General features: G+C 29.7%; 1 protein-coding gene across 2 annotated transcripts; it reads left to right on the forward strand.

Moving 5' to 3' along the window:
* The first annotated feature begins 1,376 nt into the window (after positions 1–1,376).
* Positions 1,377–17,149, forward strand: LOC145191044 (hypoxia up-regulated protein 1-like). 2 transcript variants are annotated; one of them, XM_090066156.1, is made up of 28 exons: positions 1,377–1,749; positions 1,853–1,914; positions 2,105–2,136; positions 3,501–3,579; positions 3,671–3,762; positions 4,731–4,768; positions 4,893–4,917; positions 5,028–5,104; positions 5,183–5,255; positions 5,432–5,487; positions 5,645–5,697; positions 5,783–5,834; positions 6,151–6,223; positions 6,335–6,404; positions 6,580–6,831; positions 6,952–7,034; positions 7,317–7,363; positions 7,526–7,611; positions 7,829–8,007; positions 8,394–8,532; positions 8,634–8,697; positions 9,270–9,454; positions 11,553–11,630; positions 11,730–11,866; positions 11,954–12,164; positions 12,275–12,493; positions 16,324–16,489; positions 16,603–17,149. In XM_090066156.1, the coding sequence occupies exons 1-28, from the start codon at positions 1,680–1,682 to the stop codon at positions 16,887–16,889; spliced, it is 2,985 nt and encodes a 994-aa protein (XP_089922282.1). In that variant the 5' UTR covers positions 1,377–1,679; the 3' UTR covers positions 16,890–17,149. The 2 variants fall into 2 exon arrangements, with proteins under 2 accessions (XP_089922282.1, XP_089922283.1); XM_090066157.1 differs by having other exon boundaries at positions 11,553–11,627.
* Positions 17,150–21,714: the final 4,565 nt, after the last annotated feature.

Here is a 21,714-nt window from a genome sequence, read left to right on the forward strand (position 1 = left end):
ATCGTTGTCAAATAGTATTAGGGAAAAATAGAGGTCGTCCAATGGATTTAAGACAATCCTGGTTGGATCCGTTTCTGTTCCTGCAAAAACAACAAATAAAGTATCGTGTTTCGGTTCGTCTAAAACAATTGATCGCAAAATGTTAAGAGACCAAACGAGAAATTGCATTTGTTTCTCATTTTGAAAAATTGCAATTGTTTCACTTGACTTTTGAATAGAGAATTCAAAAATTAAGTGAAGCCACTGTTATTTTAAGAATAAGATTAAACCAAAGTTCTTTTCTTTTTTTTCTTTTTTTTTCTGTTGCAGCAAATTGGCTTGGAATTTATTTGATAAATGCTGTAGCAAGTTGTTTAAACCCCAAGCAACAGAACAACTAGCAACAGAGCAGCATAATCATTGGTTAGATGAGGAAGGAATAAAAAAAGAAACTCTAACCAATTATCAACAAAAATCACAGCGAGAGAGCAACGCTTGATTTAATTTCTGGAATGAGATGAAAATGTTTTCACGTCATATGCTTTAAATTTTCCGTCTAACGGCGTAGAAAGCAACCGAACTTATTACTATTGGGAAAGCGAGCCATGTAAACCGAAAAAATTATTTTTTGCTTTTCAGTTGTCAATTGTTCTCCTTTTCGGCCGTAATAAGCCAGGAATTAAAGTCATCACAATGCTTCATCTATACGATAAAGAAGGGGCTGATGTAAATACATCGGCTATGTAAATTTCTAAATGTATTGTTATTAGTTTTACATTTTATTCATACAAATTTTACAAAGTTTATACGGTTTACAAAGTTATTTCTTTTTTGTCCTATTTTTTTAATTGTCCTATTAGCAGTGAAGTATATGACTTGTTAAAAATAACCTACGCCTCAGTTTAGGGACCAGCCAGTAAAAGTAAGATCAGTAAGGTCCCCTTTTTAATACTCTTACTAATAGTCACGTGCACTTCACGCTACCGCCATGTGACAAAATACATCTTTAACAAATGGGATTGGATAGAAAAATAGTTCGGTTCATTTTAGAATATTTCCTTACATTTAACATTGCGAAAAAATAATCTACAAAGTTAATCAATTTTAAAGTTAAAAAAGGAAAAGGAATCTTGTTTTATATGACATCAGCAGTTGTCTATTTACACTCTTCCACTTTAAATATTGTTGCTGTAACTTTTCTTTCTAGTTATTCCTATATAATTGCTGCGCCAAATATTTATTACATTTTCAGCACAATGATAATTTTTGATTTTTTTCAAAGAACAAAATTCTTCATGTATTTTTCATATATCACGTGAATAACTACCAATCACCGCTCGCCGCGAAACTCGAATGTTGTTGATATCGTATTAGGTCCGAAACTGTTGTGCTCGTATGTCTAAAAACCAGTGTGTGTACGCTAACATTTTTTTTCTTTTTAGTAAAACGAATGACTTGAATAAATTGCTACGACTATATTCAATTTATCCAATTTATGTTATTTATGTTACTGATATCATTTATGTTATTGATATTTTTTAGTTTCATATCTGGTTTTATTTGATTATGTTCAAAAGTAGCACTTAAAGTACATATTAACCTGTACGTAGATAAGATAATGTAACTGTTTCTTGTAAGGTAACTGTGCCTTTTTTTTTCCAAAGTAAGTTACTTATTTGCTTTTTTCAGCCACACAAAAAATGATACTAACAAGTGGTGCATTAAAATACATTTGGTTATTTGTTTGGTTTTCATGCTTTTATAAAGCAGGTAGGCTAGTTGTGATTTTGATATGCTCTATTAGCAGTTTTTTTTTATTGATTAATGACCTTACATATGATTTTACAAGTCTTTTGGGTGTGTTTTTTTTTAGCTTCTATTGCTGTCATGTCAGTGGATTTAGGAAGTGAATGGCTTAAAATAGCTATTGTAAAGGTAATGTTTATCTTTAATATAGTAATTTCTTTTTACAGAAAAAAAAAAATTATGTCAGGTGCAATTTGATAAAGTTTAATGCAAAATTTTTAACATAATTAAAATACACATTATAAGATAATTTTTACATATTTCCATCTATTATATAAACAATTTTTCTTCTACATTTTTAATTTATTTTTTAATTTAGCCTGGTGTTCCCATGGAAATGGCTTTAAATAAGTATTTTGTTTGCATACTCTTTAGCATAATCAAATTTTTGATTTAGTAATTTTATTTAACTGAAGTTAACAGCAAATATTTTTAGTGTTTAAAGTATTTTAATATTTAACTCCTAGTCATGGGCGCCAGCAGGATTTTTTTCAAGGAGGGGCAAAATAAAATTCAAAAGTGATATTTCAAAAACTACAAAAATGCATCAATTAATCAATTAATTTTATTAGACCAGTGACAACAGAAAATTAAAGAAAATGTAAAACTAAAAACACAAGAGCTAAATCATTGTTATTCAGTAAATAGAAATTGTAGTCGTTTGCGTTCACTGCCAAACTTATTTACAATTTGTTCCATAAACTCAGATTTTCTGGAGCGTATTTTTTCACGATGCACGCTCAGCATGCAAAGCCCAGACAAACGCTCATAATGCTAATAATGCTAAAATATACCAAATAATGCTAAATTATATAATATTATAATGATTAGTTAAAAAGCATTGATTTATTAAATACAAATTAGACATATTCCAAAAAACAAAACAAAAATTAAAATGCAGCAGGTTAATTCAAGTTAATCAAATTAAATATATATAATTATAATAATCAACATTTAGCTAGCAAAAAACACAAGGTAATAATATTATTAAAATGAATATAACACAATAAATAGGAAAAAAATAAATAAAAATACAATACAAACAAGAAACATTTTGCCAACAAACAAAAAAACAACAGCATAAAAAAGTAAATGAAACTCACACATTAAAAAATAATTTAAAAAATTTGATCAGTGCATCCAATTCTTTCTTCGTTAGTTCGAAGTTTATTTGTTTGCGTATGAAACCTTGTTATTGTAATTCGATTTCTTTTTTATTATTATTTCCTTTATTTTCCTTTTTTTTCTTCCTCTCTTCTTTTTGTTTTCTATACTTCTCCTTTATCTAATGTTTTTTTCTATTTATTCCTTTTTTATTTTTTTATGATCTATTTCTATCATATTTTTTTTAAAACTTTTATTCTAACATCTTTTTTTAAAAATATAAAAAATGCCTTTATAAAAAAGCTTCCGCCATCGTGGAAGTCATTGCATTCGATAGTAATATTTCATTTAAACTGTTGTCATTTACATTACGGTGAGTAAACTATAAATGAGTTAAATTGATAAGATATCGAAATAAACAGTTAAAAGAAATTTTGTGAGTATCAAAATTTGTTATTTTGCTTTTCCAGGGGGGGGGCAACTGCCCCACCTTGCCCTTGCCTGCCGGCGCCCATCTCCTAGTCTACCTTTTCAAGAGTTCCGTACTGTCAAACAACTGTTACATCATACTGCTGATTTAATCATATTAAACTTAATGGTTTATTTTATAGAGAATCCAGGCGAAAAACACCATTTGTTATTTCAATAAAAGATGGTGAAAGATTATTTAGTGATCCTGCAGTTGCAGCAGTGAGTGAATGCCCCCTTCCTCCATTTTATTTTTTGTACTATTCTGATTATAAATACCAAGTAAAGATATTCTATACTCATTTTCCTTTAGTCTATAAGGCATCCACAGAATGCTTATATTTACCTTATGCATATTCTTGGGAAAAAGTTTGATAGTTTAGCAGTTCAGACGTATAAAAAAAGGTAAATTTGTTTTAAAATGTTATTGAACACCATAGTAAATTTACAAAAAATAACAATGGACACAGCACCTATAAACATCAAAACTAGAATTTAAAATATCCCTTAAAAACAACACTCTCTGTCAAAGTTGCAACCTTGGTATGACAAATCATTTGTATTAATTTTTTAGATTTAAATCTTTAAAAAAAATTTTGATTTTCTTTATTTCTTCAAAGTTACTTTTTTCACTTAAAATTGTTTCTATTTTTTCCCAAAGGATTTCTCTTCTTACAATAATTTAATCTTGTAAGTCTAACTCTGACCATCATCATTGGTTTTCTTATGACCACCAATGTTTTATAGACAACTGTGAAAAATGTGTTTGTTCAAATAGAAAGTAAAACATTTCTAACTGTATTCAAAAAACATGTTTTTCACTGATTTTTGTTGAAGGTTTTGGTAAGTTCACAGTAACTATTTCTTTAAAGTTACTTTTGCTTAAAATTGCTTCTACTTTTTGGTAGAAACAGTTTCAAGTGATGAAATGAAGGTTTGATGATGGGAAGGTTTTTGATAGGGTCATAAAAACTTAAATTTTGTGGATGCTTTTCATAAAACAGAAAAACTGATTGTTTTACTGTGGTGTTTACTACCATATTCTGTGGCTTCAAAATGTTTTATTTCATGCGTTGATGCTCATATATTAAATACTTGGGTACTGCATTATTTGCCAAGGGCTAAAACATAAGTTTAATGACATTTTTCCAGATTTAATATCAGTTTACTTTAAGATTAAAGCTTAATTTTATTAAATTACAACTTTATGAAATGAAGTTTTGATCTCCAAGTAAAACTAGCTAATATAACAAGTTGATTGCTTTTTCAGTTTGTTTTTTTTAATATATATTTGGTCTTATCTTAGTATAATCAAGCCACAATTATGTTGCTAAATGGTGGTTAGATGGTGGAATGATTTCTTTTTCTTCTAGGTTTCCATATTACAAAATATATAAAGATGAAATTAGAGGTAAAAATTAGTTTTCAATGTTCATATTTGCTTTATATGCTATTACATGGTATTTGCTTAAGTGGTATAATTTGTATGTTCTATTTATAAAAGCGGAAATCATTTTTTTATTTTTTTTTTACAGGAACTGTTTTATTCAAGGGAGATGAGTATGTTTGATTGTTTTAACTTTTTTTTTTTTTTTTTTCAGCAATAAAAAATGGTGTGAGTATTAATGGAATAGCAATAGTTTCTACTTTAATCTTTTTTATTTTCTTAGTGATCAGCTGCATTCAGTAGAGGAACTTTTTGCAATGATACTTAATTCAACAAGACAAATTGCAGAGAACTTTGCAGGTATATTATGTTTAGCATGAATTTTCTCTTAAGTAAACAGAGTCCCTTAATAAAGTTTTTTTGGTTTTTTTTTTTTAGATCACCCAATTAAAGATTGTGTTTTAACAGTTCCAGTCTTCTTCACTCAAGCTGAGCGAAAAGCTCTTTTAGAGTAAGTTTTCAAAACTTTACTCAGCAGTAAAGTGTAAAAGCATAATGAATAACAGAAATAAAATTATTTTTAAAAAAATGCTAACAAAAAGCATGTATGACTAAAACTGTTTTTATAAAGCATGTCTGACATTAAAATTTGTGTTAAACTAAAAGTTTTGTTTTTGGATTTCTTAGTGCATCAAATATGACAGGGCTAAATATTTTGCAGTTAATGAATGACAATACAGCAGGTATGTGTATGTTGATATCGGAAGCTTAAAAGTGATTAAAGACTCTAAATAAATATTAATACATATTTATTTAGTCAAAGTAATCTAAAGTTGTAATAAATTTAGATTACTTTTTCTTACCTCCTCAATTTTTTTTAGTTATGTTATTTTATTCTAGTGGCACTAAATTATGGAATATTTCGAGCTTCGTCTTTTAATGAAACTGAGAAGGTTTGAAGATGTATTTTTATTATTTTTATTTAAAGTTGTTTCTTTTTCTCTATTATAAAGATGATATTAACTTTTTTTTGTTTAGCATGTGATGTTTTTTGATATGGGTGCTTCTCATGCAACTGCCACCATAGTAGGTGTGTTATAATTTTTTTAATGTTTTTTTTTCATAGCTTATATTTGAACAACCATCTTTGAACGACCATCTTGTGCTTTTATTGACTTAATATCAAAGTATCACACTTGTTGTGTAAATATTTTAATTTGTACAAATATAAATGCAACATTAATTCCACCATTCTAACTTTTTTAATCCGAAAATACCCTGTTCTTTACTTTTTGATATTTTAAAAATAGGTTTTTCAGAGTTTTTTTTTCACAAGATAGCGTATAATGAAAACATTTATTGCGTATAAAAATATTCAGAAACTTAAAAATGAGTTATTTCAATAGGGTATAGTACAACAAAAGTGAAAGATCGAGGTTATGTTGAAACTGTACCACAACTTGTTGTTAAAGGTATCGGGTAAGTAGATATATTTTTTACTTTTGTTTATTATTTCAATAAGTTACTTACCAATTTGAAAGACAGCCACTGTTAATGTTCATTGCTAATAAACCATATATATACATATAGATTTGATACTTCATTGGGAGGTTTAGAAATGGATTTCAGAGTACGAGACTACTTGATAGAAGCATTTAAAGTATGTGATTGTTAATTTGTATTCAATTGTTTCTTTTTAGTTATTTGTGAAGTTTAAATATATACACAGAAGCTTATTAATCAGTTACTATCAAATTGGAATCAATATTTCTTTTTGATATATGCTATACTAATTGTTTTTTTAATTTTGTTTTCTAATTTTTTTCTTGTTAAAGGAACAACATAAACTTAAAAATGATATCACAAAAAACCCAAGAGCCATGATAAAACTTCTCAATGAAGCAAGGCGTGTCCGTCAAGTTCTAAGTGCAAATGCTGATCATATGGCACAAGTTGAGAACTTATTTGAAGAAAAAGATTTTCGTGTAAAACTGACCAGAGAAAAATTGGAGGAACTTTGTAAAGATATGATAGACTCTATTCAGAACCCAATAAAAATGGCTTTGGATGCCTCTTCAATTAAAATGGTAAAGGTTTATACTAAATTTCAATAAATACACAGTCCTAAAAGATAATAATAGTGTTGTTAGAAATTGAAGAAATAGTTTAATGTCTGTTTTTGTAACTTTCACTTTTTACATTTTTAGGAAGAAATAGAAGCAGTTGTATTGATGGGAGGTGGTACTAGAATTCCAAAAGTACAAGAAAAACTCCTGGAAATCACAAAATTGTGAGATTATTAATCTGTATTAAAATTTCTTGAATAGATTTATTAGAATATATTACAATATTGAGAAGTAATTAAAATATTGGGACCTACTGTTTAGTATAAATTCTTTTATTTTCAAATCTGTTAATAGTTACAAATATTTTTCTATAATGTAAAGATTTTGTATAATTTTGTCAAAAATAAAAAACTTTATCAATTTTTGTTAAAGTTTAAAATATTAACTGTTATTCCTTAATTTTTAAATATTAAAAACTTCAAAAACAAAGAATATTTGAATTTTAGGCAAGATTTGGCTAAGAACATTAACACAGATGAGGCTGCTGCTCTTGGTATGTTTTTAATCTGCTAATTTTTTTTTTTTTTATTCATTTAAGGAATTTTGATCTACTTAACACCCAGTCTAAGTTTTCTTAAAGTCATCTTTTTGGTTAACATTGTGATTAATTTATTTACTAACATTTTGGTTTTAAAGCAGAAATTTTTGTTTCTAGGATCTGTTTACAAAGCAGCTGATCTATCTGCTGGTTTTAAAGTGAAACGATTCTTAGTAAAAGACCTTAATCTTTTCCCTTATGATGTAAGTTTTTTTGTAAATGGCAGAAAAAATCCTTTTTTAAAGTAATATTTATCCTGTCTGTAATAAACTGCTTTAATCAAAAGTAGCTGTTCTCATGTTTTTTAAAATCTGTGTACATCTTTTTTAAAACATTGTTTTATAAAAAACAATTAAAAGTTTGTTTTTTGTTTTTTCTTTCTTTCTGTATCAAGTAATCTTCACAATTTTATGCTGTTAGGTTCAATTCTTTCGATCTGGAGATAACGATGAAACACCTCGTTCCATTACAAGAAATCTATACAACCGACTAAATCCATTTCCTCAGAAGAAAGTAATGACTTTTAACAAAAAACCTAGTGATTTTAAGTTTAATATTACATATGGTGATCATTCGTTTCTTTCTGACAAACTTAAAAGGTATTTTAATTTTTGATCTATATTTTTATGTTATATTTTTTGCATGTTTGTGTTTGATTAAACATCTTTATAATAAATCAACTTTATATTTCTGTAAAAAAATTATACCTATCTATATATTTAAATAAATATACATATATATGTAAAAGTTTCAAATTCATTCCTTCTATTGATACATTTTTATTGTATTTAATTTTTATAACTATATCTCCTTATTAAATCATATAGAAAGCGCAAAAGCTGTAGTAATTTTTCAAAAATATTTTTTAACCTGAAATGTTAAATTCTACTATGATTATCAATTTTGTATTTAAATTTCAGCTGTAAATGGGGTATGTTAATTTAAATAATAATCTTTTTATTGTTCTTCAACCATTTTATTTTAGTTCACTTGACCTTGGAGAAGTCCTGCATGTAACATTAACTGGTGTTGAAAATGCGCATAAGAAAAATGCCAAAGCAAATGCCAAAGGTGTTAAAGCATTTTTTCATCTTGATGAGAGTGGAATATTAAGTGTGGAAAAGGTAAATCTTTAATGCATACATGTAAGTATATTTTTGTTTGATCTGAAAAGAACAATAAGTAATAAGTAAAATTCTTCAAATCTTTAAAAATACTTTAATAGGTTGAGGCTCATTTTGAGAAGACACCAGAGCTTATTGCTGAAGAAGAGCAATCAACATTTGCCAGTAATTATCTTAAATGTTATTTTCTTTTAAGAATTAAGATAAATACTTAGGTTTTGATAAATAATGTTTTTTCCATGAAAAATGCTCTAAGGTTTGACTGCTAACATAAATCTAGTTTATTCTATAAAAGCACTTAAGCTTAAGTTAAATGCTAAAGTTAAAGTGTGGGCTATGTAACATACCATAGCCTACTTTAAACAAAACTCTACTCTGTTTTGGTTACCATCTTAAACAATTTCTATCACCAGAAACATAAAACCATCACCATGATGAAATATACAAGGTTTTAAAAAAGTTCCCTAAAAATGCTTTTAAGCATTATGTTAAATCTTGATTTGATAAACAATGAAATAAGTATTTATAAATACTAAATAATTCATTAAAGATTTAAACTTAATTGTTGATTATTCTTTGAGCATGTTTCCATAGCCCCTTTAAATTTTTTTATTTTATTAAAATGGGCAGTGGCAACATGATTATCTTTTTAGATTTTTTTTTAAAGATTTTTTATCTTTCAATATTTACTTAAGTAATTACTTAGTTGATTTTGTTCTCTCTTTTATTTTGAAAAGAATTGGGTTCTAAATTGTCCAGTTTTTTTGGATCTTCAAAAACAGAAGATGAAAAAGTTGAAAGTGTAAAAGAAGAACTTAAAGATGAAAAGAAAGAAAGAAAAGAGACCAAAACTTCAGAAAATTTAAAAACTGAACCTGAAAAAGAGGAAAAAGAAAAAGATGGAAAAGAAAGCGATGAAAAGGTAATTAGTATTTTCTATAAGTTATTAAAAATCTGTAGGAGTCATTAAATATGAGGAATAATACGAGAACCTTAAGGATGAAAGTGTATTCCTAAAAATGAGTTTGAACCCTTTGCACTCCGGATTTCCAGACTGTCAAGTTGTACTTCAGATGAAGTAGTTGCCTTCGAAGTAGATGATCTACTTCAAGGCTCATTTGAGTTTTCAACTAATTGATTTTTTAAATTGACCAGGAGCTTTACAAAATTCCAATGGCTTGCAGAGTTTTCATTATTTTTTAATTTTTTAACTTAGTATATGATGCAAGCATTTATTAAATACAATTCAATCCCGCTAAAAAAAGTTTGTTCTGCTGCTTTAAAGGCTTTCTAAGGAAGTAGTATGTGGATGCATGTTGTTCTGCACAGTTCACATAGCCAATATATATATTTAGTGTCTCAAACCATGGCTGGTTTCTGTTACCAATTGGATGACATCTTTTCCTACTCAGAAAACAGTTGATGTCATAGCTTTAGCAGAATTACTGAGCATCATTATAACCCATTTAATCTTCCAGCCTAAAATCATCGTTCCTCTTTCTCTTACAGCAATATTTTAATATTAGAAAATTTAGATTTCTTGATGCTAATTGGAATTCTTTTCCTGTTTGTTTGAATAGTTCTGGTTAGACGACATTTCATTTTTAGGAGTTCCTCAGCAAATGGCAAGCTAGTATAACACTGTCTATAAACATGTGGTATCCTTGAGTGTTGAGAATCTTTTACAAAATTTTTTATACAAAAGGAGAGATATTCTCATACTCACAGGCAAATCCGATCTTATTAGGTTTTCTGTAGTAATGCTGCCATAATAAAGAAGAAAGTTATACACATGATGTCACAGAATCAGCAAGGATTTTTCCCTTGAATTTTACTATAGATTCATCTACACTTATATTCTTGTTTGGTATGAAATATTGGACAAAATAATAATTTATATATGCTGAATAAATATTAACTTTTTATATATGTATCTTTAAGTTAGTGGGACCAGGATCCTGATGTAACATCCTAAATATATGATTGATTTGGGATCTTCTAAATACATCAGAAAAGAACAGAGCTCTGAAGTTGTGTTTAGTAGACCAATACTTTTGCATGTTACCATGATGGATTATTCTCATATTCAAGATCACTCCTATAAAAACCAAAAACTCATCCTTTTGTACATCACGGCTATTGTTCCATATTGAATCTTTAGGCAATATCTTTGATTGAAGCTTGATTCTTGCATATATCTCTGTTTCTTTTATTATTACATCAATCAGCTTGTCTTTAAAAAATGATTTTAAAAATTGGATAGGTTCTGTTGCTGTTGAAGAAACTTGCAGGCCAGTTTTGTGTGATCCAATGTCAAAGTTTACAGTCCTTGGAGTATCTTTCACTATCCACCCACTCATCATCCAAAAAATTTTCAGAAGCTGAGCAACTAAACTACTAAATAACTTTCTGTTTTTTAAACCCTACAAAAATTTATTTTGATTTATCACTAGAATACTGATTATTCAACCTTTTTTTACTCTTTTTCTATTTTTATTGAAATTTTGATGAGAATACTGATTATTACTTCTTTCTAACTTTCATTATTCTTTTTTTATTTATTTATTGAAAATAATCTAGTCTTCATTTTCATTTAGTTCAAAACTCTCTTCAATTTGTTTAAAAAAAAAAAAACTATGTATTTTAAAATGGATATGAAAATTGCAAAATAAATTTTAAGACATAAATGCATTCAAACTGTTGCAATTATCATGTGCTACTGATATGTAGTTGTTTGCATATGCTCTATTAGACTTTTTTTTAATTAAAAAAAAAATATGTACACCATGGCAACCTATAGTTGCCAACAGGGTTACAAAGGTTACAATATTGACTTATAGTTGTTAACGGAGTGCAAAAGGCTAATTTCTAATTGCAATGCTTCTTAACTATTTAAAAAAATTATTACTGTTACATCATCACTAACCCAGAAAGAAATGTTAAAACATTTTAAATGATATCAGAAAGTTTTATTTAATGATATTGGAATTAGGATTTTATTCATAAGTAATATGTTTTAGAAATCAGAAACAAATGATAACATCAAGCCTCCAGATTCCAACAATTCTACAACCCTTAATGCAACCAGCTCTAAAGTTGTAAAAATTATAGTTTACTATACTTTTTTTTATTCAAATATATTCAAATTGTAAACAAAAAACATTGTTATTTTTTAATTTTCTGTACTTTGCTCATAGAATGAAACAGCAGAAAATACTACTGCAGAAGCAAAGCCTGCAGAACCAGTGATTGTGAAAGAACCTATTGTGTTAGCCTATGAGCGTGCTGATGTTCCTGCAATTCCCAATGATGTTTATGAGACTTCTGTCAATAAGTATGTTTTAAGTTGAATTAAAACTAATAAAAATAGGTCTTTAAAATGTAAGAAAAATCCTATTAAATCATAATAATAAACATTTAGAATAAAAGACTATGAAGCTCGTGATACGGCCAAGAAAGCTCGTGAGCAAGCCCAGAATATACTAGAAGATTACATATACACATTCAAAGATAAGCTCTCTAGAGAAGATATTATTCCTCTTGCCACAGAGGAAGAACGATCAAGTATTGAAGAGGCTTTTAATGTTGCAGGAACTTGGCTGGAAGAGGAAGGTTTTGAGGCTGATGAAAAGGCATACCTTTAGAATTTATTTAATATAACAAGAATTATATTCTTCACAATTTGCTGATTTTTTTTACTTTGAATTTTTATCTTAAACTGGTTTCCTACTTTTATTTCTAGACTTTTAAAAAGAAGTTTAGCGAACTAAAAAAAGTTGCTGAAGAGTTGCAATTTCGTTTGGATGAGCAGATAGAACGCCCCAAAGCAATAGCTGCCATGCTGCAAAGTTTGAATATCACTGAAATGATGCAAAAATCTATTAGTGAAATGCCTGATTCTAAAGAAATATACACTGAAAAAGACTTCAAAGATTTTGAAAAAATAAGTGATGAGACTAAGGTATGCTCACCTTTGACATCAGAGGTTTTGATGTTTATAGTTCTTAGTACACACACACACACACACACACACACACACACACACACACACACACACACACACACACACACACACACACACACACACACACACACACACACACACACACACACACACACACAGTGGGTTGCATAAATATAGTCACTAGTTTTTTTATGCGAAATTTTTGTGTTTTTCAAAATTATCTTTGAAACCAACAAATTATATGATTAAAAGCGTATTACATGTGTTAATTAATTGATTCTCTATTGAATGGTATATAATTCGAACTCGTTAGGTTAACCAGTCTTGAGTAATTATTAATACAATTAGAACATACCTGTATTTCTAATGTAGCAAAAATATAGAGTCAACTAAAATTTAACAACTTAAGTTGAAATATCTCATTGAAATGTTATCCGAGCAATCTAAAATTTGGTGGTTGATTTCTTTCTAACTATATAAACGTTCTTGCGAAAATAAAATTAAGTTATCATTTTTATATCTTGAGTTAATTGCATTGGTAATTATTTGGTAAAGTAAAAAGACAAAAATAGGCAGAAAAGCTGTTTCAGACAACGCACGATGGCAAGTTGTAGGTCTGCTAAAAGATAAAACAAAAAACCAACAAGAAATGTAAAAATGTTTTGCTTACATATGTACAAAGAATGTTGAAAAACCATGAGCTACATAATGATGTCAAAGATTTACCAAGACTTGGTAGGCCTTTAAAGCTAACTTAAAGAGACCAAAGTTACCTCTATCGAAAGGTTAGACAAGACCTTAAAATTTCTTACAGCAAACCTGCTGAAGGGTTCATAAATACACCTGGTAACGTTAGAGTTAGTAGATGGACTGTATGAAGATGCCTAAATAAGAAAGGCTTAGATTGCTATGTTGCTGCTCGAAAAACACTTTTGCGTGTCTCAGATTGCCTAAAAAGATTAAAGTGGTGTAGAAAGACTTCACTGGTCTGTAGAAGACTGGGCCAAAGTCATTTTCAGTGACGAATCCAATTTTGAGGTAATAAATCGCAAGTCAAGATTAATCATCAAGAGGCTGGCTGGTGAAAAGTTCAAAGAGTGTTTGTGTACCAAGGATACAAGGCGGAAGAGGATCAGTTGGAATATGGGGATGCTTCTCCCATAAAGAAACAGGGTCATACAACATTTATAATGGCAGAATTAACCGGTGCAGCTACAAATAGACCCTCGAAAGTAAACTTTTACGGAAGATGACAACAATGGATTTTTCAGCACGATGGCGCAATAGCTCACACTGCAATCTTGGTTAAAGAGTGGCTTGATCGGAAAAACATTACGGTCATGCCTTGGCCAGCTCGTTCTTCAGATCTCAATCCCATCGAGAACATTTGGGCTTGGATAAACAAGAGATTGGTCAAAGAAAGCATAGCCATTGTTGCGCAGTTACAGCAGGCCTTAGAAAAGTTTTGGAATGAATTTCCAAGAGAATTATGCATCCGACTAGTTGAATCTATGCCTAGACGTGTTCGTGCATGTGTGAAAGATCGTGGTGCGCATACAAAGTACTAAAATGCACCCTGACTCTATATTTTTGCTCTCTCTTTTTGCTCTCTCTTTTTGTTTTTTTTTTTTTAACAGTTGTATATATTTCTCATAAAAAAGTTTCTTAAATTTTTTTTTTGAAAAAGTTTTTTTTCTTATTTTGTTTATAAAACCACTGTTTATAAAATTTAAAACAATTTAAGTTATTAACTTTTTGTTTGCTTTAAATTTAAAAGAAACAAAAAAAATGATATCAAAAATCAATTGACTCTATATTTTTGCAACCCACTGTGTGTGCGTGTGTATGCTGCCAAGTTGATGTTGCCAATAGCATCATCAACTTGGCAACAGCAACATCACATCATCAATAACGTCATAATCAATGATTCTTATGTGCAGCAGTTGTTCCATCATAGAAAACTCTCAAACAGGTACAAGCTTTCTGTTATTCAATTGGCTTTGGTGAGCTTGAAGTTTCCATTTGCTCAGCTTTAAGAGATTCCAACTCATAAAGACTTTTTACATCACTCTATTTTGCTATACGTTTATTACCATTAAACGCAAAAACTAATACCCCATTTTCTTCAGTTAATCAATTATTATTAATGCATTTCATAACATGAACATGATCAAACAACAAAAATGTGTCCTTGTCGTCACTGCACCAGATCTCTCTTCAGTTTTACTATTTTGAAAAATCTTTCATTTAGCCTATTTCCATCAGCAATGATCGATAACAGTTTTGATTTGGGGTGTACGTTAATCGCTTAAAAAAAATTCTAGGCGACTGGTTGAAATCACTTTAAGTATAACCCCGGTCCACCAAAATAAATATTTTTTTATTATAGCTAACATGGTTCTGGCAAGGACACCAGGCTGATAGGCAGAATTTTCAAACAATATACCCCATTAAAAGTTAATGTAGAATTGATATAGACTTCATCAACCAGCAATATACGTGTACGTAGTGAATTTTCGATACTCATTAAAACATCTTTTAAAAATTCCATACTCTCTTGTAATCCGAATTTTGAAGTGACTCTTGTCAAAGTTCTAATACTCGGTAATTTATAGTCATTAAAAAGACGGCTGCACCAGGATGCTGCAAAATATTTAAATGCACGAGTAATTACATCAGAAGAGTTAGTAAATTTTATGTTTCGAGTAATACATTTTTTTTAATGGTAAGCATCTTTATTCTCTAAGTAACGCATTATCGAAGACCGACCAATACTTCAAACTGATAATGCTTTAGTTGATGGAAGAATAGGAATATTACAAGACGATCCAAGGTGAAACGATGTTGATGCTAAATCCTTATTAATACCAACCAAAAACTTTGCAATACCACTTAAAACTTCTTTCGATTGGAATGTAAACAACATTACTATTATTTATGTAGTATACAATAAGATAATTACTCTGCAAGAGTCTTCCCTTGATGTGATCAAGTCGAAAAAGATCATGTTCTTTAAATCTAGTTTATCAGACTCTGTATTTCTTACACTGGATGATGAAAATTTTTTAAAGGATTTAGGAGGATGTATACAAAGACAGCTAGCTGTTATGTTTGGAAAGACAGCATCGCAACACAAAAATAATCTCATACCATTTAAAGTTAGTTATACGCGATCGGCCTCCAGAAAGATATAGTAGCGTGCCGTCAAGGCCTGTATCTTAAAGACGCCGTGTGTGGCAGGCAATTGCGTAGTGATTAGGTTTCTGAACCTTACGTCGCGTCTGGAAGGATAAGCAAGTATGGCAAGAGCCATCTAATTCCTTTTATAAATAAATCGAAACAATATCATCAACTTACCTTCAGGCCAAAGTGGTTAGTTCGCATTATGCGCGAACTCTGTGTATCTCTGTGTAACTCTGATTAACTTTGCATCTCTGTGTAACTCTGATTATCTAGGTGAATAAAAACTCGTGCAACTTGACGTTGATCAAGACCAACGTTGTGCAAGTGAAATAATATAGTTGAAAAAAGAAATGTTTTACAATTCATAAAATTAATAAAAAACAGAATAAAGATTTTGAAAGAAGTAGCCGAGAGAGGCGGTACACATATACTTACTCATTTCAAGCGTAAGTTGTACCATGTTGCCCATAAAGAAAGTTTAGTTATAAATTTTATGAAAATTTTATTCTTTGTATTGGAAAAAAATTTTGATTCTGAACGTCGCGCAATTAAAGCTTTTTGCTTTTTAATTTGAAAATGTCAACATCTTTGAAAGATATTTTATCTGTCAAAAAAAAGTAATAGTAATAGTTTTTCTTTCGCAGCAATGGTTCACGGAAACGTGGAAAAAACAGAACGGAAGTGATCCAACAAAGAAACCTATTCTTCTTAGCAAAGATATATATTATTATCAAGCGAAACTTGACCGTGAACTGATGTACTTAATTAACAAAGCGAAACATTTTGTCCCGAAACCAAAACCAAAGTCAGGTAAGCTCCTCCATTTTTTTTCCAGTAAAATTTGATAAAATACCTTCGTCTAGAAAAACTTAGCATGAAGTTTTTTATTCTCGATGTTATACCTAAGCTTCCCATTATTTTAGCTTCAAATACGACAAAATCAACCGAGAAAACTGCCACTAATAACTCTACTAAACAAAGCGAATCAGATCCAAAACCACCCAAACCTAACGAATCTGGAGAGCCCACCAAAAAAGGCAAAAAAAATAAAAAAGTACCTGCTGAGGATGAACCAGTGCTTGAGTTAGGAAATGAAAAAACTGATTCAAGTAGTTCTGAAACGAAACCTGATGACGATAGTAAATCTGCTGACGAATCTCAAGAAACAGGTGGCAATAAAAATACACATAACCCTGAAGATGAGCTCTAGCATAATCTTTTTAATCTAAATATTAAATATGAGTTTTCTAGGAGAGAAAGAATAGCGTTGTGAATATTTAAAAGAATCTTATTCGACCGTTGTTTGTAGCTACCATTTCTACTTTGTAATAAGTAGGTTTCTCATTTCTGATGATGGCACAGGAATAAATTTCTTAAATGCAAAATATATCTAGGAAACTTAATTTTATAAAAGGGCGTTTATTTATTGCGTTAATAAATTGAAAAGATTTATCGACATAAATTCCTCAATTTAGAAGTATTCTTCGCGTATTCTATTATGGTCCGCTTAGAAAACCCCTAAACAAAAAGTTATTCCAGATCTCTCGTGTAACAAATTGCATGGTGTACAAAGGCTAACTAAGATTGTCTTTTTACAAATAACTGACTTTCGTAAAGTTTGCTTGTTTCCATGAGTTTGTAATGCCTGTATAAAAAAATCTGCACAAACTTTGAACTTAAACAGAATTCAAGAACAGTTGATAGTATTCTAAAACGATTTGAGAATAATATTATTGTTAAGAGAGACAGCTTCGGGTAGCAGATCCCCAGTTACGAAACTTGAAGTTCGTCAAGCGCTAAAACGCGCAACTGTCGGTAAGGTGGCCATAAGTTACAGGGAATTAAGAAGAAAATTTAGCTATCAGCAAAACAATGAAAAAAGATTCTGAGATTGGTATTAAAAGAAAAAAGTGTTAAAAAAAAAACAAAAAATCAGGCCCAAACCAAACGCATTATTTTTCGAAATTAGTTACTAACATTTTAAAGCAAAAAGGAGAACATTAAAGTAATCGTTCGCGATGAGTCGCATTTTACTTTGAACGATAGTAAATAGTAAAATCAAGAATACTGTTATCATGAATCATTTTCTACAAGTAATGAAGTGTATTGCACAACAAAAATTCCTAGAAAAAGTTCTGTGGAATTACATTAGCGAAAATGGAATGTCTAAACTCTGCACCAGTGAAAGTCTGAATGAAAGAGAGGAAAAAAATTTAGGTATTAAGAACTACACTTATTCAACACAAAATATTCCTGAAGTTAAAAAATTTATTCAAAAATAGTACTCGGTAGACTAAATTCTGTTCTAACCTGATTTAGCCTAGACCTATGCGGTTGTTTGTTTGGGAAAACTGATAGAATTGGAAACACCGTTTGTTATCAAATATGAAAATCCGCTGAGCATTTTGCAGGTGAGGCCCAATGAAGATGGGGAAACATAAAAACAAAAGTTCATGTAAACAATTTTCAGGGGAAAAAAAATATCACACATCTTATTAAACAAATAAAAAGTGTACTGAATAACAGAGATCTTTCCATTTTTACAGCTTCAAAATACGGTCCAGATATGCTAATTCGTTAAATATTATGCAATAAACAAGATGTATTATAAATTTCATCTTAATTAAATAGATAGTTTTTTAAAAATTTAACTTTAGCAGGTTTTATAAGAAAAACAGAAAACATCACCTCAATAAGATTTAACAGAAGAAACTTAGATACGCTGCTCTGTTGAAATAAAGCAAGATTTTCTATTTTTTCCACATTTAAGACCGTAAAATCAATACCAATTAAAAGTAATCTACAGCCAAAAATTTTGGTTGCCCATGTTTCATCTCAGGTTTTTTTATGTCCTCAACGGCTTCTTTTTTTTTTTTTGTTTATTTGTATTTATTTTACAGCAAATCTTGTCTATAAATGCTTCTAATTTTTTTTGAGTGTATGTGAAGCGGGCTGTGTGATAGCTCTAAAAAATAAATTCCCGATTTCTTCTTATACGCTACTTTTCTCTAGGGAGACGAAGTTTTTCCATGTAATTTGATTTAAAAAAACTCATTATTATAAAAATGGCGAAGAGCTTTTGAGATTTCTTAGTCTTAGGAATGCGTCTTGTACTGTTTTTATTTAAACTTGAAATCTTAGATTTATCAATTATTCTTTTTTTTTTTTAAAGTAACGATGCTTCGTAGTCTTTTTTTTTTTTTATGTTTTTAAGATTTCTTTATTTCTTGTATTTCATTTACTTTATTACATGATTTAAAGTTGCAAACAGATGGTTTAAAGTTGCAAACAGATGATTTAAAGTTGCAAACAGATGGTTTAAGGTTGCAAAGAGCTTCTTTCGATAATAATTTTAGAAAATACTATCCTTACAAGATTCATTGCTGATGATTAGGGCTAGTAAAAACTCACAATAAGCACTGGCATTACCGCAGTGCAATAAAAGTGCACTAAAATACTAAATCTGAAATCCTTTACGCAGATTTGTGCAATTTTACCGTTATTTTTGTGTAGATTTAAAATTTATTAGGCTTTCTGCTGTAAAACAGCGAAAATAAAAATTCTCTTCTGCATATCCGTGTAAATTTACGTAAAAGTAAAGATGCGCATTACACGTGTTATCGCAATTTTTTTTTTTTTCTGCTTGCTCACGAAATCACGAAAGCCGTGAATTTTATGCTTTTTAACATTTTGGCGTGAATGCCGTAAATTTCTAAAATTCCCTTGAATTACCGCGCCTTTATTTTAAAATGAAGACAATTGCATAAAATAAATTCAGAAATATAATATTTATTCTGTACAAATAGTTTAAATAATATAAGCTAATTAGTTTCGTTAGTTTTTAACTATTCTTCATGTGATTGTATTTATTGTAACAAATTTTGTAGCGTCATTTAATTGCCGTTAACCGTTGAAACTCGTAAATAAAAATAATCGTTGATTAAATTTAAATGTGGGTTTGGAAAGGGTCTTATTGTAATATTGCAATGAAGAAAGAGATAAGTATTTTTTGCAGAGATTGTATAAAAAGTATCTAAAAGAAGAATTGCATGAGATGAGGGTCAGCTGTTTTGTTCAAGCTGCAATATTCCAGAAAGTAACGATTCTGCATCTAGGTATAAAGTAGTTGCTAGCAAACTCTATAGAATATTTCAACATTCTGCACTTGCATGCAGCTGTATGACTGTTGTGCAGCTGTATTTTCTTGTGTGACTATTGTGTAGGTCTTGAGTGACCACTATATAGCCCTAAAAGATGTTAAACTACAACCGTGAATTCAAAGCATTTTTAGATAACAATGATTTGAATTTTTATTAGCCTTACTAATAATTAAACGGATCAAAAGATTTAGGACCCTTTTTATCCATTTTCATAAGCAAATCCGGTTTCCATTTATAGACTTCATGTAATGCTGTTTTATCAAAAAGAAGAATTATTTAATTGTGGATCAAAGATTTTAGGTTTTAATATTGACCACATTCGAGCGCTTATGCAGTTACCTACTGTATATTTAAACAAGCACGTATTAGAGCAACAAAATTTCAGTATTTAAAGTGGCGTTGTGACATGCTCTGATGTATTTAGGCTTAGATTCGACAAACATGCATAACTCGCGTGGAATATCCAATCAAGATTTATCCATCTTCTCCTGGAGTTCCTTAATGGAGGAATGGCCATGGAGTTGATCAATAAAGTTGAGGTCAGGTGATCGTGTATACTATGGTATGAATGTTACATTGGTCTCAGTGAATCAATGAGAAATCAATTTTATCGTGTGAGCAGTTGCTCGGTCTTATTGAAACTTAATGGTAAACTATTTCTACTAGGTTGTCCCAAAAAATACATTTTTTAACACACAAAAGTTACGTCTCTAAATCTATGGAAAGCTTAGATTTTCATTTTTCAATAAATATCCGATTTGCAATCATTTTTAAACAAATTTGAAAAAAAAAGATTTACTTAATAATAGCTTTATGCTTATTGCCTTATGTGTATTACGTAGAACTCACAACTTGTTTAATTCCTTCATCAGCATTCTCCCATCAACTTTCTGCTATCCTTGACTATCATGGTGTGTTGTCTCTAACTTCAAATGTAGCTATTTGGCATGAAGTCTTGAACTAGATGGATAATTCTCTCTACATAATCGTTTATATATTGATTTTTAAGACAAATTCCTTGAAAAATTTGAAACTGTGATGAAGATCCACTAATTTACCATTAGAAATCCAAGACCATATATTTTCTTTCTTAGATTCAGGATGAAAACCAGGTACCAGCTGGTTTTCCCAACCAAATAATAAGTCTATGATCATGTCATCTCTGATATCATAACGCTAGCTTCATAGCAAATAGGAGGCTGGTATAGAAAAAAATCCTGAATATCATTACCTAGTCAAAAAGATCCACACGCTCACATCACTTTCTGTAGTCAGTTCTGTTATTAAAAAAGGTTTTCTAAATAAAATTGTATTTTAAAGAAATTCTTGAACTCCTGAGCAGTCTGATGCATGAAAGAATCAGTTTGAGAAATGTTCCAATTATATCTGTTTAAAGAGTTAATACTTTGATTGCGCAATTTAAAATTGTTAGACCAACATTACTGAAATTTAGGTCTTTCCTTAATGCTTTAGTATTTTTGGTCAGTGCTTTGCACTAAATGACTATAAATTGTCTTTCCCACCTCTACCTCTTTAGTAAGCTTCTCGCAATCTGAGCTCTCCCTTAGCCTTGATATGTTTTTAGCTTTTCTTATTGGGTCCATTGTTTTGGGTCTTTTCATTTTTGTTTGTGTGTAAAATGTTAAATGGCTGATTTTGGGTGGTTATATTGTTACAAATGGCATCTTGTCTAGATTTCCAATTAAAATTAGCTTCCTCATAATGTGTCAAACAGTTAGCAGACTTAGTTGGTTTTAAATTCAGCCGCTTTAAGGAAATGTTAGTCTCATTTAAGCCTCCATTTGTAAGTAATTGACTTGGGAAACCTTTAAATGGTCTAAAAGACATTTAGGCATGTGTTGGTAAACAGACCTT

Source organism: Hydra viridissima, unplaced genomic scaffold (assembly GCF_058129835.1).
Source record: "Hydra viridissima isolate aposymbiotic clone 2 unplaced genomic scaffold, HvirCarnegie_v1 scaffold_11, whole genome shotgun sequence".
NCBI classification, from domain to species: domain Eukaryota; kingdom Metazoa; phylum Cnidaria; class Hydrozoa; order Anthoathecata; family Hydridae; genus Hydra; species Hydra viridissima.